The 15,448-nt window shown below is 27.0% G+C and overlaps 1 protein-coding gene across 8 annotated transcripts in view; it reads right to left on the reverse strand.

The window, feature by feature from the left end:
• The window catches only part of LOC111620188 (poly(rC)-binding protein 3-like), a 170,876-nt gene that overhangs the window by 35,131 nt on the left and 120,297 nt on the right, over positions 1–15,448 (reverse strand). For 7 of the 8 annotated variants that reach the window (XM_023362082.1, XM_023362081.1, XM_023362080.1 and 4 more), the window contains one exon: positions 8,970–9,086. In XM_023362082.1, the coding sequence (XP_023217850.1) occupies positions 8,970–9,086 (117 nt within the window). Of the gene's footprint in view, positions 1–7,261; positions 7,305–8,650; positions 8,654–8,969; positions 9,087–15,448 lie in introns of all 8 variants that reach the window. The other variant, XM_023362085.1, reaches the window with a different exon arrangement.

The raw sequence follows: 15,448 nt of genomic DNA on the forward strand, positions 1-15,448 counted from the left end.
TATTGGGTTGTTCGGAAAGTAAGTTCGTTTTTTTCCGTGGAAAAAAATGCAATATTCTTATAATAAATAAATATTTTATTGAATTATAAGTTGACCATTTTGGTCAAATACCTGTTGTCATTGTTTCTGGTAGTAGCACGATTTCACATTCATAAAAGTTTTGATCGTTGCTTACAAAAAACCAATCCAAGTGATTTTTGACATTATCATTTCAAGTAAATGTCTTACAGTTAAAAAAAATTGTATAGACTGGAACAAGTAATAATCTGCGTGTGCTCGATCTGGTGAATACGGTTGGTGTGAGAGCACGTCCCATCTTTTCTGACACAATCTTGACTGATCACAAGTTTCTGACGAGTTACCAAACTTCTGTGAAATTTGACATTATTGTGGTAAAACACTACACCTGTTTTTTTTTATCAATTCTGGCCGGCTTTTTCTGTTTGATGATATTACGCAATTTGTTTACTCGAATGCAGTACACTTTTGAATCAATTGTTAAATTTTCTGGTAAAAGCTCCAAAAAAAAATTTCCTTAAAATCCCACCAAATAGAGCATTTCTCTTTAAGAACTTGTGGAATTCATATATTGAGCTTTGAAACGAAACCAATTTGTTTCAAGTACTCATAAACAGTTCAATTTGACAAATTTAATCTCTTAGTGATTTCACGTGTTGTTATTCCGCAGTTTGCTTCAATCGGTACTTTTATTTTGTTTTCATTGGCTTCAATTGGCCATCCATAACGTGGTGCATCTTCAATACTGAAATTGCGAGAACGAAATTTTGTAAACCAGTTTTGGCACTGCCATTCTGTCAACACATCTCCACCATACATGTCACACGATTTTTTTCTTGCTTGAACGGCATTTTTATTTTTTTTGGTAATAAAAAAGCAAAATATGCCGAAGATGCTGCTTTCGATCTTCCATATTTGACGGGACACAAAAAATAAACAATTGCACGAAATCAAACAAAATTTTTTACAAATAAGCCATAAAATGCTAGCTGTCAAAATATATAATGATAATACGGTTTAGAACGAAAATGGCGGAAAAAATACCACTAATCCGTCTAGTGGTAAAAAACACAAACTTACTTTCTGAACAACCCAATACATTCCAATCATTATTTCAAATGGTCTAATGTTTCTAATATTTAGAATTCGTCCAATCTTTCCAATATAATATCAATGATAAACTTGAATATATAACAGAAATTCCTCAGCTTAATATACATATATTTTATTACAACATTTATGAAGTGTTATGCATCATCAGATGATTCAAATCAAAGACAATGAATAATTTCAATCATTTAATTTTTAACTTGAAATGCCTAATAATAAAGCAGTGAATTTCAAAAACAATGTTTTAAAAATAAGCATGTTCACTACTAAATTACCAAAATCATATTTATTCTAAACAGCAGTGAAAGTATGATTAATATTTCAATAATATGTAACTTCACGAAGTTATATGTTGCAACAATTTATGAAACCTGATAGAAGATTAAAGATAAATTTTTATAATTGTATATTAAGGCTGATTGTAACCCCTTTTGTTATGCACATGATCTTCAGAAGATAGTGTTAAAAATTTAATGCGTTTTCTATGGGAAAATCTTTTTCTGAAAATTCTTCAAAATCAAAGTAGATAGAACCAAACAGTTTTTTGTGTTAAAATCATATTTAATACTTTTATTAATGTACAGTTCAAAATTTTAAAAATCAAGTTCATTAAATTTTTTAAAATTTGAAACAGCAGCAATAAACTGTCTAAACATATATAGTTTTATTTAATATTATTTATTATTTAGTATCTTATTGGGCTGCAATTTAAAAAAATTGTAGATCTATAAATTTCCACTGTCATCCATTTGCCCTTCCCTAATCATAAGAACAGTGTCAGATAGATAAAAATCCAGATCAGATAGAGAAAGCTTGGGGCAGGAGGCACCAATTAACTACATCCAATTCAAAAATTTCCCCTGAATGGAGTTACATAGATGACCAGCATGACACTGTTGTTATCAGGAAAAGTATGATGTACAGGGGGCATGGCACTACAAATTTGGGATGGAGAATATACATTTACAATTGAATAAATTAAGAATATGATTAAAAATTGCAGCCCAGCATTGTGATAAAGTCAAAATAAATAATTGCTTGTTTACAATAAAAACTGAAACAAAATTTTGTTTGTTACCAGCAATCAATTGTCATTTTACTTATTATCAGAGACAGGAAAAGATTAAAATAAATAGGAATTTACTTTTTGTAATTAAAATGGCTGTCTTCTCTAACTGAAATCATCACTGCCCTAATACATTGATTACAACAAGATAAAATAAAACATTAAAAAATTCTAATCATTTTGTATTTTTCAAATTTAAAATGATACTCATTTCCTAATGTATTCCAAATAAGAATGAATAAACAAATATCCATATTTCTTATTTGCAAACTTTGTGTAACTTTCCAAAATAATTTTTATGTATTTTACTATAAACCAAATTATATTTGTTAATAGCAGAAAACATTTTAACAATTTTTTAATTCATAAAAGTATTTTTAATGCAGTCAAAAATAATTCCTAAAATTGATAATTATAAAAATATCTGAAAGAAATACTATAAATAAAAAATAACTATGTATTTCATGGTTATTTTTATTTATATTAAAGCTTTTATAAAAAATTTTTTAATGCCATATTAACTTTAACTATTAAATATCTACACTAAATGACTCCAGGGTGAAGTCATCTACGTATCAAAGCCTGTTACTGGCGTGAAACTCAAATAAAAAACGAAAAGAATGAAAAAACAGTACTTCACAAATATTTTTGAACCAGAAACAGTTTCTTCTTCAGGTGAAACAGCAAATTTCCAATGGAATGCACAACTAAATGAGAACATGGTGATTTGAAAGTTCATTCGAATACGTTTCATGAAGTCGTCCTACTGGGCATGTGTACTCTAGCTGGTAGCATCTGTCAAGATTTACAGGTCACTGATTTTTAGAACTTTCCACACTATGGACAGAGTCAATTCCTCCTTGTAGTTGATACATGTATTGGTGAGGCTAGATCTGTAGAAACAAGGTGGAATTGACTCTGTCCATAGCATGGCAAGCACTAAAAATCAATGACCTGTAAATCTCAACAGATGCTACCAGCTAGAGTGCACATGCCCAGTAGGACGACTTCATGAAACGTATTCGAATGAACTTTCAAATCACCATGTTCTCATTTAGTTGCGCATTCCATCAGAAATTTGCTGTTTCACCTGAAGAAGAACCGTTTCTGGTTCAAAAACATTTGTGAAGTACTGTTTTTTCATTCTTTTTGTTTCTTATTTGAGATTCGCACCAATAACAGGCTTTGGTACGTAGATGAAGTTTAAACTACATCAGAAGACTATTACATGAACATAAATCTTTATTTTCTTTAAATTATTATATTTGTTTTAATGGAAATGTTATTTTTTTTTTATTATTTATAATTTTTTAATTTTATCTATAATTTTCATTATTATATATCAAAATTATTTTTTTTTGTTTTAAGTTTTGTGGATTCTTATATAAATTATATGTAGACAAAATTGTTCATCATATAACAAAATATACTGTAAAGATTAATAATGAATAGCTCTTATGTAAATGCTTATGCAATTATCAAAAGTATTTGTGATTATACACTTGTAATCTTTGTAAATTTATGATTATTTCTAAAGTTATTAGCATCTTAAGAGTGTTACTTTTATTACCAGTATTGCATAATAGTGGGTATTGCTAATATTTTACATGCAATTATTTTTAGAATTTATGCATGACTAGATAAATACTCTTGCAATTCTTGCATTTTTCATAAGATCAGCAGTACTGTATTCTGACAAAATTCAAACTATTTTATCAGCATATACATTGTTATAAATGAATTATTTCAAACAGCAGCCTTTTATAATGCTGCAGTAATAATATGATTATGTAGTTGCAAATAATATAGCAATATTTACAACTATATAATCTGCTTTTAAATTCATAAATTTTGTTTCTTGATATTATAAAACGTAATTATTCAAATTACATTTAGGAAAATTTCTTCTTTAATTTATTAAACTGTCAGAATTGTCTTATTCATTGATGTATGGCTGTATGCATGCATGTGTATGAATATTTTTCTAAAATTAATATTAAATTTTGAAGTTTTTTTTGGAATAAATATATTACTATTTATTTAGCAGATTCTAGGAATAGGAAAATTACTGACAAAAATACAGTTTAAAAATTTTATTTTTTTAGTATAATAACAATTTAAAAAAAAAAATACATACTGCTCATATGACTCAAGCATATATATATTATGCTTAGCATATTTTATGATGATGTTATATACAGTGTATATAACATCATCATATTTAGCATTTTTATATTTAGCTTTTTATGCTATTATTACATTTATCATATTTTATAATTGTATATACGAGGGCAGGCTGCAAAGTAATGCACACATGCTTGTAGAACACGAACAAAAACAAATAGCAAGATCGGACAAAAAGTACATTAAAGTACAATTCTTAAGCTTCAAAATCATATATTTATTTTTCAACATAGCCTTAATGATGACTAACACATTTCTCCCAACATGTAACACGTTTTTTTCATTCCGTCACTGAAAAATTCTTCCAACTTTTCTCGAATCCAGGACTTGACAGCTGCCTTCACCTCATCATCCGAGGTGTAAAGATTACCCTTGAGGTCTCTCTTAAGTAGAGGAAACAAATAAAAATCACAAGGTGCAAGATTGGGGGAATAAGGAGAGTGTGGAATCGATTCAAACTTCAGGTTTCACAGAGCCTCTCCAGTTGCGCGTGAGGTGTCTGGACGAGTGTTGTCATGTTGCAAGATTATTGGTGCCAGGCTGCCTCTAACATGTCAAACTCAACATCAGAGGTGTTTTAGAGTTTTTTGTACTGAAAAGAATTAAACATTGCAACAAGGTGCAACGGTAATTGTCTGTGGTAGTGATCGAACTTCCGCTGTATGTTTCATCAACAATTATGGCTTTTCCAGGCTCGCAACCATGAAATTTTATTATCCATCAATTTACAATAGATCTATCAACAGCATTGTCACCATAAACAGCCTTTAAACATAATTTTTTCAGCAGTTAAAAATTCGATAACAGCATGCTGTTTAACTCACGTTGACATAGCACCAGAACATGTCTCCAAATTTCCACTTCTCAAAATATACTAAATGAACGCAACAACCTCAAACTGCGCATACACATAGAGGGGGAATGTTACTTCCATATGCCACCTGGCAAGCTTCTGAAAATCATTTCATTTGTGCTCTACAAGCATGTGTGCATTACTTTTCAGCCTGCCCTCATATATATATAATCATAAAATATGATAAATTATATCTGTTTTCCATAACAGTATTATTTATTTTTATAGAAATATACATCCTCCCAGACCATAAAAAAATTTACAAAAAACTATGTTCAAAATAATTTAAAAAATAAAAGTAAAAAAAAATCAACATTTATCATTTTATGTTTAAGATATGCCTTAAACATAAAAATAACAATTTGCCACATAAACAAGATATTTAACTATTTTTAAATAAACACTGTTTATACTTTCGTTAAAAATAAATTTTTAAAATTACTTTCCATAAATAAATTATTTTAGTATAAAAATAAAATAGGCAGTTTTCAAATACTTTTTTGATAGCTAAAATAAAAAAAATTTAGTATAGAAAATATTTTTCATGGTAATAAAACTGTTCATAAATTTTTCCAGAATATTAGTTTGTTTATTTAATCTATTTAACTAAAATAAAGTCTATTAAATTTTATTACACCTTTAATATATTTCATTATATTAGGAGTTATATTTAAATTTATTATAAAATAATAAATTAACTATTAAAAAAAATTTATTTTTGAAACTATTTTATAAATAAAATTTATTTTAATATAATAAATTTACTTACTTTTTTACATAATGAATTTGATACAATGAACAATAATAGTTAGAAAAATGAACACTTACAAATTAGAAATGCATTTATTTCAAAAGTTTGTGAGTATTCGTTTTCCAATATTATAATCAGAAAGGAAGATGAAGAATTTTGTCAGTAGTAACTGAATACCAAAATTCCATCGTAATTTTTCAAAAATATCAGAATTAATCTCAATATATAAAGCAGAATTTTAAAACTAGGAAATTGAATTTTAGTAATTAATATTAATAAAATATTCAAACTATAAAAAATTAATGAATTAATATTATTGAATTACAGTTCATTTGTTATTAATTTGTATATTTACTGAAAATAATTAATGTTTTTGATGGATTTTACTTTTGAAAAATAGTTTAGGTCAAATCTAATATTTATTGATGTTCAAAATTAATTGAATTGTGATTTAAATGTTAGTCATAGTTTGTAATAAAAATTGGAAAAAAAATTAATTTTTAATTTCAAAGTATATAATCTACAAATAATTTTCAAAATTCAGACAGTGCTGGATTGGATTAAGAGGTATTAGATTTGGATTTTAATACTGCAAACCACATTTGAACTGTAAACAAAAAAACAGAATATTAATCATGTAATTCCTTCTAAATTGCTGAATTACCTGGATTTTTAGAACATGACTAAAGTATTTCAAATATCTTTTGAAGCTTACTTTTTTTATTCATTGTATATTAATCTCAATTAATTAGATTAAATAAATTTATCATCATCAGTTATAAATCCAGACTTCACTTGTTATAATGAAGGACAAAAAAGTTTTCACACCTGACGAGGACTCATAAATAAAGCAAAAAACATTTTGTGATGATTATAAATAAATAAAATTTCCAGCATAAAGGTGAAAGTTTAGATTCTACAAATTTTCAATCAAAAAAGTTACATAAACTTCTTCAATTGTAAAGACAGTGCAAAGATTTTATCAGTTGTAAAATTACTGTTTGGTTTGAATTTTGATACAAAATTTTTATGCAATATTCATATGTATATTAATATATATTGTTTATATGTCATTATTTTGACTTGATGTGATGTAACAGTTTTTTAAATTATCATTATCATTGTCTAGAATTTTTGATAAATAACTATTTAGAAAATAGATTAAATAAACTGGTTTATGTAATTTTAATAATATATATACTAAACTTTATGTCCATTTATTTTAAAAATATGAATAATTTGAACAAGTATTTAACATTAAATATTTAAAAAAAATTACCTTTATCTGTATATAAATCATATTGACTAAAGTCTGTATGGATCTAAACAAACAAAGCAACAAAAAATGATTTGTTGCAGATCATAATTTGGTAATAAATTAATATTGATATACATTTTTAAATATGCTAAATCTCTAAAAATTTAGCATATTTCATTACTTCAGAGAATAATAATTTATTTAATCTAATTCTTGATTTTAATTTCCATTTTACTTTATAAAAATATATTTTTAGAATCCTTAAAAACAACTTTCTAGATTATATATACAATTTAAACATAATTATTACAATTAGGATTACATTTGAAGTTCTGAAAAAAACTTGAATTTTTTTTTATTCTCTTAATTTCCTATATTTTATTTATTGCTTAAACTTTTTGAGGATTTTTTTATTGTTATAAGCATGGATAATAAATGAAAATATAATAAACCCATATACTTCAGACAATAAATTAAAAAATCCAAATTTATTAAATTTTATAAGCATAAATATAATTTAAAATTTCATGTTAAAATCAGCAAATTTAAATTTGAAATAAATATGTTAATTTGATTTGCTGGGCAATAATTAATGTAATATTGCAATATTGATATAAATAAATGTTTTAAAAAAAGTGCATTAACATTTTAAATTATTTAAATTTCAAAAAATTTTCACATTCAATTAAATAAAAAAACAAAATTTTAAAATATTTAATCTATTACATTATGAACAATGTTATAATTCAGCAAAACATTTATTAAAAAAATATTTAATCAGTTCATCAAAAAATTTATGAAGTAAAAAACAAATATTTTAAATTTAAAAAATTATTTAAAAAAACATTTTCAAATAATTTCATATCAATATTTTTAAATTAGTAATAAGGTTTTGTTATAAATTACCAAGTTAATCTTTTTTCATTTTTTCTTAATATTCATTTAATAATTTAAACAAACGATTAAATTTAAATAATCTAAAATTTAATATTTGTGAAATAATCATTACATTAGTATATAATTTAATATCATATTAAATTCAACATTTTAATATGCACCTAACCATTAGAAATATATTCAAACTGTATGAAATTATTCTTTTCTCTAAATTTATAATTAAAACATTAAAAAACTAGTTTATTATTGCCCAACAATATAAAAATATATAATTTGAAATATAATTTTTTGTTTTAGTAAAATAAAATTGTACAAATGAATAAATTACAATAATTGATGTTAAATAATTTTCATATTTAATGTTTAAAACATATATTAATAAGAAGCAAAAAATTTTGAGGTTATTATTATGCATTGAAAATCAGAATGCAAAAATAAAAAAAATGTAGCATTACAAAAGAACAAAATTAAATCTTATTAATTAATATATTTTGCTTTATTATGATATCCTACCTGCTGTAAGAAAGGAGAAAACTTCTGTCTAGCAACCATCAATCATCAGCAACTTGCACAGGCAAGGAGGAATGTATAAGTGATCAAAACAGTAATAATGATAATGGGTGATAGTCATAGCAAAACTCGCATTTAATTTTTAAATTCAACTAATTAAAATTTAAAATTAAATGAAGCAAATTACAAAAATAAAAGCATGATAAATATATTTCTATAATGTGCAGCAATACAAAATTGTAGTAAGAAGCACAAGTGAAATAAACAGAAAATAATTTTTTCTTTACAAATTTTAATTAAAATATTATATAGGTACACTTACGTCTGGATGTGGAATCGCATATTGTCCTTGCACAGTATATGCCTGCCCACCTGCAAATATAACTGGAGGCATTGCAGGCTTTGGACGGTATGGTATGGTTGCTCCTTTTGGAGGAGACTAAAATAAAACATTTATTAAGTATTTTTCAATAATAAATATTATGTACTATAATATCTATGTCTATATAATGTCTATGTAATATAATATCTATATTGTAATATCATTTTTACAATAATAAATTAAATGCTAATCACTAATAATCAAACCAACTAGAATATTTATAATAATTCTAGTTGTTCTAGTTACTGATAGGTGATAAAATTCTGTAAAAAAAGTTTAAAGAAACTATGAAAGGTATGATGATGATAACTAGTTGTACATTATTATGACATCATCACAATGTCAAGGCTGCAATTTTTAACCATATTTTAACTTTAAAAAATCATGTGACTTCCAGTTCCAACCTAAAGTTCCTAATACAAATATATACATCAATTGAAACCCGATATTAAGCAAATATACTCCCACAATTGCTGTAAATGATCAGGCTGAATATGGATATTATGAATAACCATTGATGGTTATATCTTAAACTTATATATACTGGAACAGGAGAGCATAACAGGCAATGCGTCCGCACAGTAAGCAGGGAGTTGCAGGTTCAAGTCCCACTTTGGCCCGATTCTTTTCTTTCAGTTTAATCTAAATTTATTAATTAAATATTATAATTATTAATTTTAATACAAAATGGTGCCTAACGCCTCACTCTAGTGCCAAATTCATTTCTAATTTATAATCATTATATCCAAATTTAGCCCAATCATTTATGGCAGTTGTGGGAGTATATAAAGTTCCTAAGTTGTTAATTGGGCCCTCCAGCTCTAAGATTTTCATATCTGGTCTCAGTTTTCATTTATCTAATTTTTTTTCTTGATATTAAGGAGATTAAAGACAGATGGATGACAGTGGGAATCTACAGGTCTACAATTTGAAAATTGCAGCCCAATTAAAAAGAAATGATATAAAACACACTAAGTTAATGAAATGATATTCTATGATAACAAAACTGAGGAATATATCAAACAAAGAATTTATTGGAAAATTACAGTTTCACTTGAAATGCCAAATATTTTTCAAACAGAAATATTGGATAACTTGAAATCCACATAAAAAGAATATAAGGTATAAAAAGAATATAAGGCTATAGTATTAGGTCTTAATATAAAAATAATACTCTGTTCATAATAAGATAATGGAAAAGAAATATATCATTATTCAAAATTATGATAATATGATTACTAATGGTCAATAGAATATTATGATGATTATTATTTTTTTTTTAAACTTCAAACATCTACCAATTTTTGTCAGTGGATATATGAAATTCAGATCTTTATAGATTACCTTAGTTTTAGTTGCACACAGTGGTGATATTCAGCGGGTTCGCACAGGTTCGGCCGAACCCGTTGTTAACATTTTCAAAGTTTTCCGAACCTTGTTAAACACACGTAACATTTCTCAGTTGTTTAGTTTCTTTTAAAAAATATATTAAAATATACGTATTATATTCTGTAACACTACTAAACTAGTGCCCTATACCCCGTTCGCCTTGGTGCGACCTCCCTCGACCGTTTCAATCTCGACTGAAACGAGGTTCAATCACGGTCGACTGAAGAAAGTTCTTGAAACTAGATCCAGGGGCCATATTCTGGTCACCGTCGCTGGTCTCTCCTCTCTCACAAGATGGTCTCTGATTGGCTAATCCAAATGATTAGCCAATCAGCGACCGGCTTGTGAGAGACAAGAGACCAGAGACGGTGACCAGAATACCACCCCAGCATAAGAGAGATCCCACAATCCTACGCGCGCAAGAAAATACAAGGTGGCTGCGGAACAAGTGTCGTAATAAAATATGTACAAAATAAACCATTTTGAACACCATTATTATTTATCAATATATATATATATAGTTCTGGCATAAAAAATGTTAAATTTTAACTGACTTAGTTTTGCGAACGCATCTTTTTTTATTTATATGGGTATCTTTGCGCTAATGTTGCTAATGCACCATTTGAGCGAAAAAAAATTGTTAAGGAAAAAGTTTCTGTTAGCGAACCCTTTGTTAAATATTTCGAATATCACCACTGGTTGCACAACACCATAGGATTAATCCCAGTTGAAATTCAGATTGATATCAAAGTGTAAACTGCCAGATTAGAAACACACTGTATTTACTCAAATGTAAGATGCACTTTTTTCAGGTTTTAGTATCTCTGAAAATAGGGTGTATCTTAGATTCAATGTAATACATCACAATTAGTGACCTCATGTGTCCTATTTATCAGTCACTAATTCTATGCAACATTTTAATGATTTTATTAGACCAATATTCATAATAGAAAATATTTAAAAGGTCAATTTAGATCAATCTTGTTAATCTACTACATTAACATCATAAGTATGTCAATGAAAATCCCAGTAAAAGTTGTGTAGTACTCATTCAAGAAATGTTGCATTTTCTATGCTTTAAACAATACTATGACTGCATGTGAACATCAAATCCAGTTTTGATTAATTTTGGTTTAGTTCTCTAAAATTAAACCAAAACTATATATATATTAGTGTTAGTTTTATTCATTATATATATATACAGTATATAATGAATAGAACTAATACTAATACTCAGGAACATGACTGAAACAATGTTATTGATTGTTGATTCAGAAGAGCCTAATATGGCAAGTGAAGAGGTTTCTGCTTTTGATAACAATATGGTAGAGAATGATATATAACTTAGTTTACTTGCAATAAATATTGAACATACATTTCTGTTGACATAAATTTGCCTCTAGTTGTCTATTTAAAAAAAATCATGGGTGAACATATTAAAGTGCAATGTAGAATTCAGTGAATGTGCTAATAGAAAATAGAGACTCATTCTTATAATTTTCAATAACTTGTAAACAAAGACTATGTTTTATATAACATAACATTTATAAATGAATACTATAATTTCATAATTCATTAAATCCATTTTTCTGCACTTTTCAGTTAGTTTCTTTATTATGCAATGAATATTTTATCATCTTAAATATTTCACTGTAAACTATAATAGTTTGTAATCTATTTATATTATATTCAAAATTTTAGATATTATTCTTGAAAATTTGAATAAAGGATTAAGAAGATTTAAATTGTTTCAAGAATTGTTTATATTTCTGGTATTTTAGATTTTGGAGTTAAAATACAAATACAAATTATCCACTATTCTACCATTGATATCTCAATAGTCTATCTATCTAGGATCTTTAATGATTTAGTCTTGAAATATTTATTATTTTGGACAAAATCATGACTACCAAGATTTGTTGGATGTATTTTCAAAATATCCCATCTTTATCAATAGCAAACAGAAAGATATGTGTGCCCAAATACAATTAATATTTACTATATTGTATTTATTAAATTATTATATTAATAATAATTAATATAATAAATATGCCCAAAAAAAAGTGACTAAAAATTTGAACCTAAATTTTACTCCAATTTGGATCTTACTTTTGGGATACTTTGAATCATTGAATATATAGTATAAGAGAAATGATCATTCAAAAGGATAAACAAATCAGTGCTTTAAAGCAATGGTTCTCAACAATTCTTGTGTCATGGACACCTAAACTTCCAACCATGATGGACTACAGATCCCTAGGGATCTGTGGACCATTGATTGAGAAATACAGCTTTAAAGAACAATGGCAAAATATTTCATAGTAGAATAGGCCGCCTACAGAAAAATAAACTAGATGCATTAATACAGATTAAAACTTTTAACATTCTAATAATTTTTCAATAAATAGATAATCAGTAACAGATAATCATTAGCTATTCAGCTATTAATAGGTAGTATAAATTCTAATAAATCCATTTATTATATTTTGCCAGATTTTTGTTCTGTTTGATGATTTCCACAATGGAAGATTTATATAGGATATCATCCAAATATATAACTTAAATGATTTAATCAGTGACACTATGTACACCATCATTTATATCATCATATATTATAATCTGTCTGGCTAAGTTAGTGAGGTAGATTAATATTGACTGATATTAACACATTACAAATGAGGTAGATCTTTATCATCTGCATCAATATGAACATATAAGGCTATTGCTACTAATATCATTCATGTTTTTGAATTTATTACCATTACTTCAAAAGCTTCACTTTTTCAGGAAAGTGAATCACTAAAAAAAATCTTCTGTAAGCATTTGCTTTGTACAACAGAACTATTAAATGACAAAAATGACACAAATTGTTATCAAACATTCTTACATATTTATAATTTAAAGAAAAAAAAAACTGAAAATATTTAATGTCAACTGATATTAAGTTGATATTATTTCATATCATTTGGCTACTCGAAATCATTTTATTTTGGAGCTTTTGAAATGCAAAAATTACTTCAGAAATGTTACCAATTGATATATCATCATCTTCAATGAAATGACATCAAAGCATCATTTCATTGAAATGACATCAAAGCATCATTTCATTGAAATGACATCAAAGCATCATTTCATTGAAATGATATCAAAGCATCATTTCATTGAAAATATGGTAAAATTTTTTAGGAATATATATATTTTCAATAATACATGTGTATACATAAAAACAAAATATAAAAAGAAATTGGGACAAAAGATAAATTAAAAACATTAATACTTTAATCATAAACTTTCAGATGTATTTGCACAATATTTCCAATATTGCTAATAAATATTGCTAGTAGTGGAGAATTTTACCACGAAAAACCAGTTATCCTGTAGGTATAGATATTGTTAATTATCTGATATTTTTTGGAAAGAATAGACTTTAACAAGGTCCATGCTCTTGAGTTAGGCAGAAACTCATGTTTGAAAAATATGTCGCAATCTCCATTGGCAACCAGTGGAGAAAGCAGCACTGGTTCAAGCATGGCTACTGCAATTCTCACACCAGCTTTGGGAAACCAGCCTAATTTTGATGTTTCTGAGGCATCTAGCCATAGACCACCAAGACAGGCAAATCATGCCAACAGATGAAATGAACATCATACATGAATGAGTTTATCATCTGTACTTACTTCACCATCACAAAACTTGAAACAGACATGATACAGATACTTGAAACAGACTTGAAACAGACAGATAGCATACAGACAACAGTTACATTACTTGTTTTCACAACATTATCCTCACCTCACTGTCACTGTACAAAGGGTTGCTGATCAAAAAAGAACAATTATATATAAAATCCTTATACCACAAACAACACTAGAACATATAAAAACAACAAATTGCAGAACAATTATACCAAAAAACAAATACTCCCAACCCTAACAATGATTGCATTATCCATCAGGATCATCAAGATAAGTGCATTGACAATATTGTTCCTACCACTACTATTTTCACTGATGCTGACAATATCAACACTTGTTCACTACCTGAAATAGATTGAGGTTTAATTCATAGCCTCTTCTTTTCCAGGAAGCACTCACTAAATTTACAGGCACTGACCCTGCACAGTAGCCATGCATTCCCAAAATCAACTCTTCTACACTAGTAGGGAAAACTCTACATTATGTGAACACTTAATATTAGCAGACTGCACTCATTCTATTTCTACATCCTCAGACATCCACATGCTAGACTATGCTGATGCAGTCACAGTAGTAAACTACCATGGACTAAAACTACATCCACAGACAGAAGCACACAAGTCAAAAACCCTTCAAAAGCCTGCCTGACAAAGAAGAATAGAAACAAACAATATTAAGACAGCAGCTAGGCAGGCTGACACAATATTCTAACAACAAAACAACTAATTAATGAAACAACTAAAAAAAATTTTCAAGAAAATTAAAACACACACCAAGCATGAACAACACAATGCCCAAATTGCATAATACATTGACATACTGAAACAAAAACTTGCAGACAAAGCACAGCAACTCAAACAATACAAAATTTGCTCTGTATGGAAACAACAAAATAAATTATTAACAAATGAACAATTTTACAAAAAATTTTAACTTTGTAATTTTAATTGAATTTTAATTCTACAAATGAGCAATTATTTATTGTGACATCATCACAATGCTGGGCTGCAATTTTTAATCATATCTTTAATTTATTAACTTAAAATATATGCTCTCTACCTCAAATTAGTAATGGCTTGCCCCTGTACATCATACTTTTCATTTAACAACAGAGTCATGGAAGTCATCTATCTAACGCCTTTCAGGGAAACATTTTTGAATTGAAATAACATGACTTCAAGTTTGCATCTGAAGTTTGTATACAGTCGACCCCCCTATAATTACGGTCCCTATAATTACGATTCCTATAAAACTACGAAAAAATATATGTATTTTGGAAATGTTGAGTCGGATTAGTGTAGAATTGATTAATTTTATGGAAGAAAACCTTTCAAT

Source organism: Centruroides sculpturatus, unplaced genomic scaffold, assembly GCF_000671375.1.
Source record: "Centruroides sculpturatus isolate CEXI.00-Female unplaced genomic scaffold, Cexi_2.0 scaffold206, whole genome shotgun sequence".
NCBI lineage: Eukaryota > Metazoa > Arthropoda > Arachnida > Scorpiones > Buthidae > Centruroides > Centruroides sculpturatus.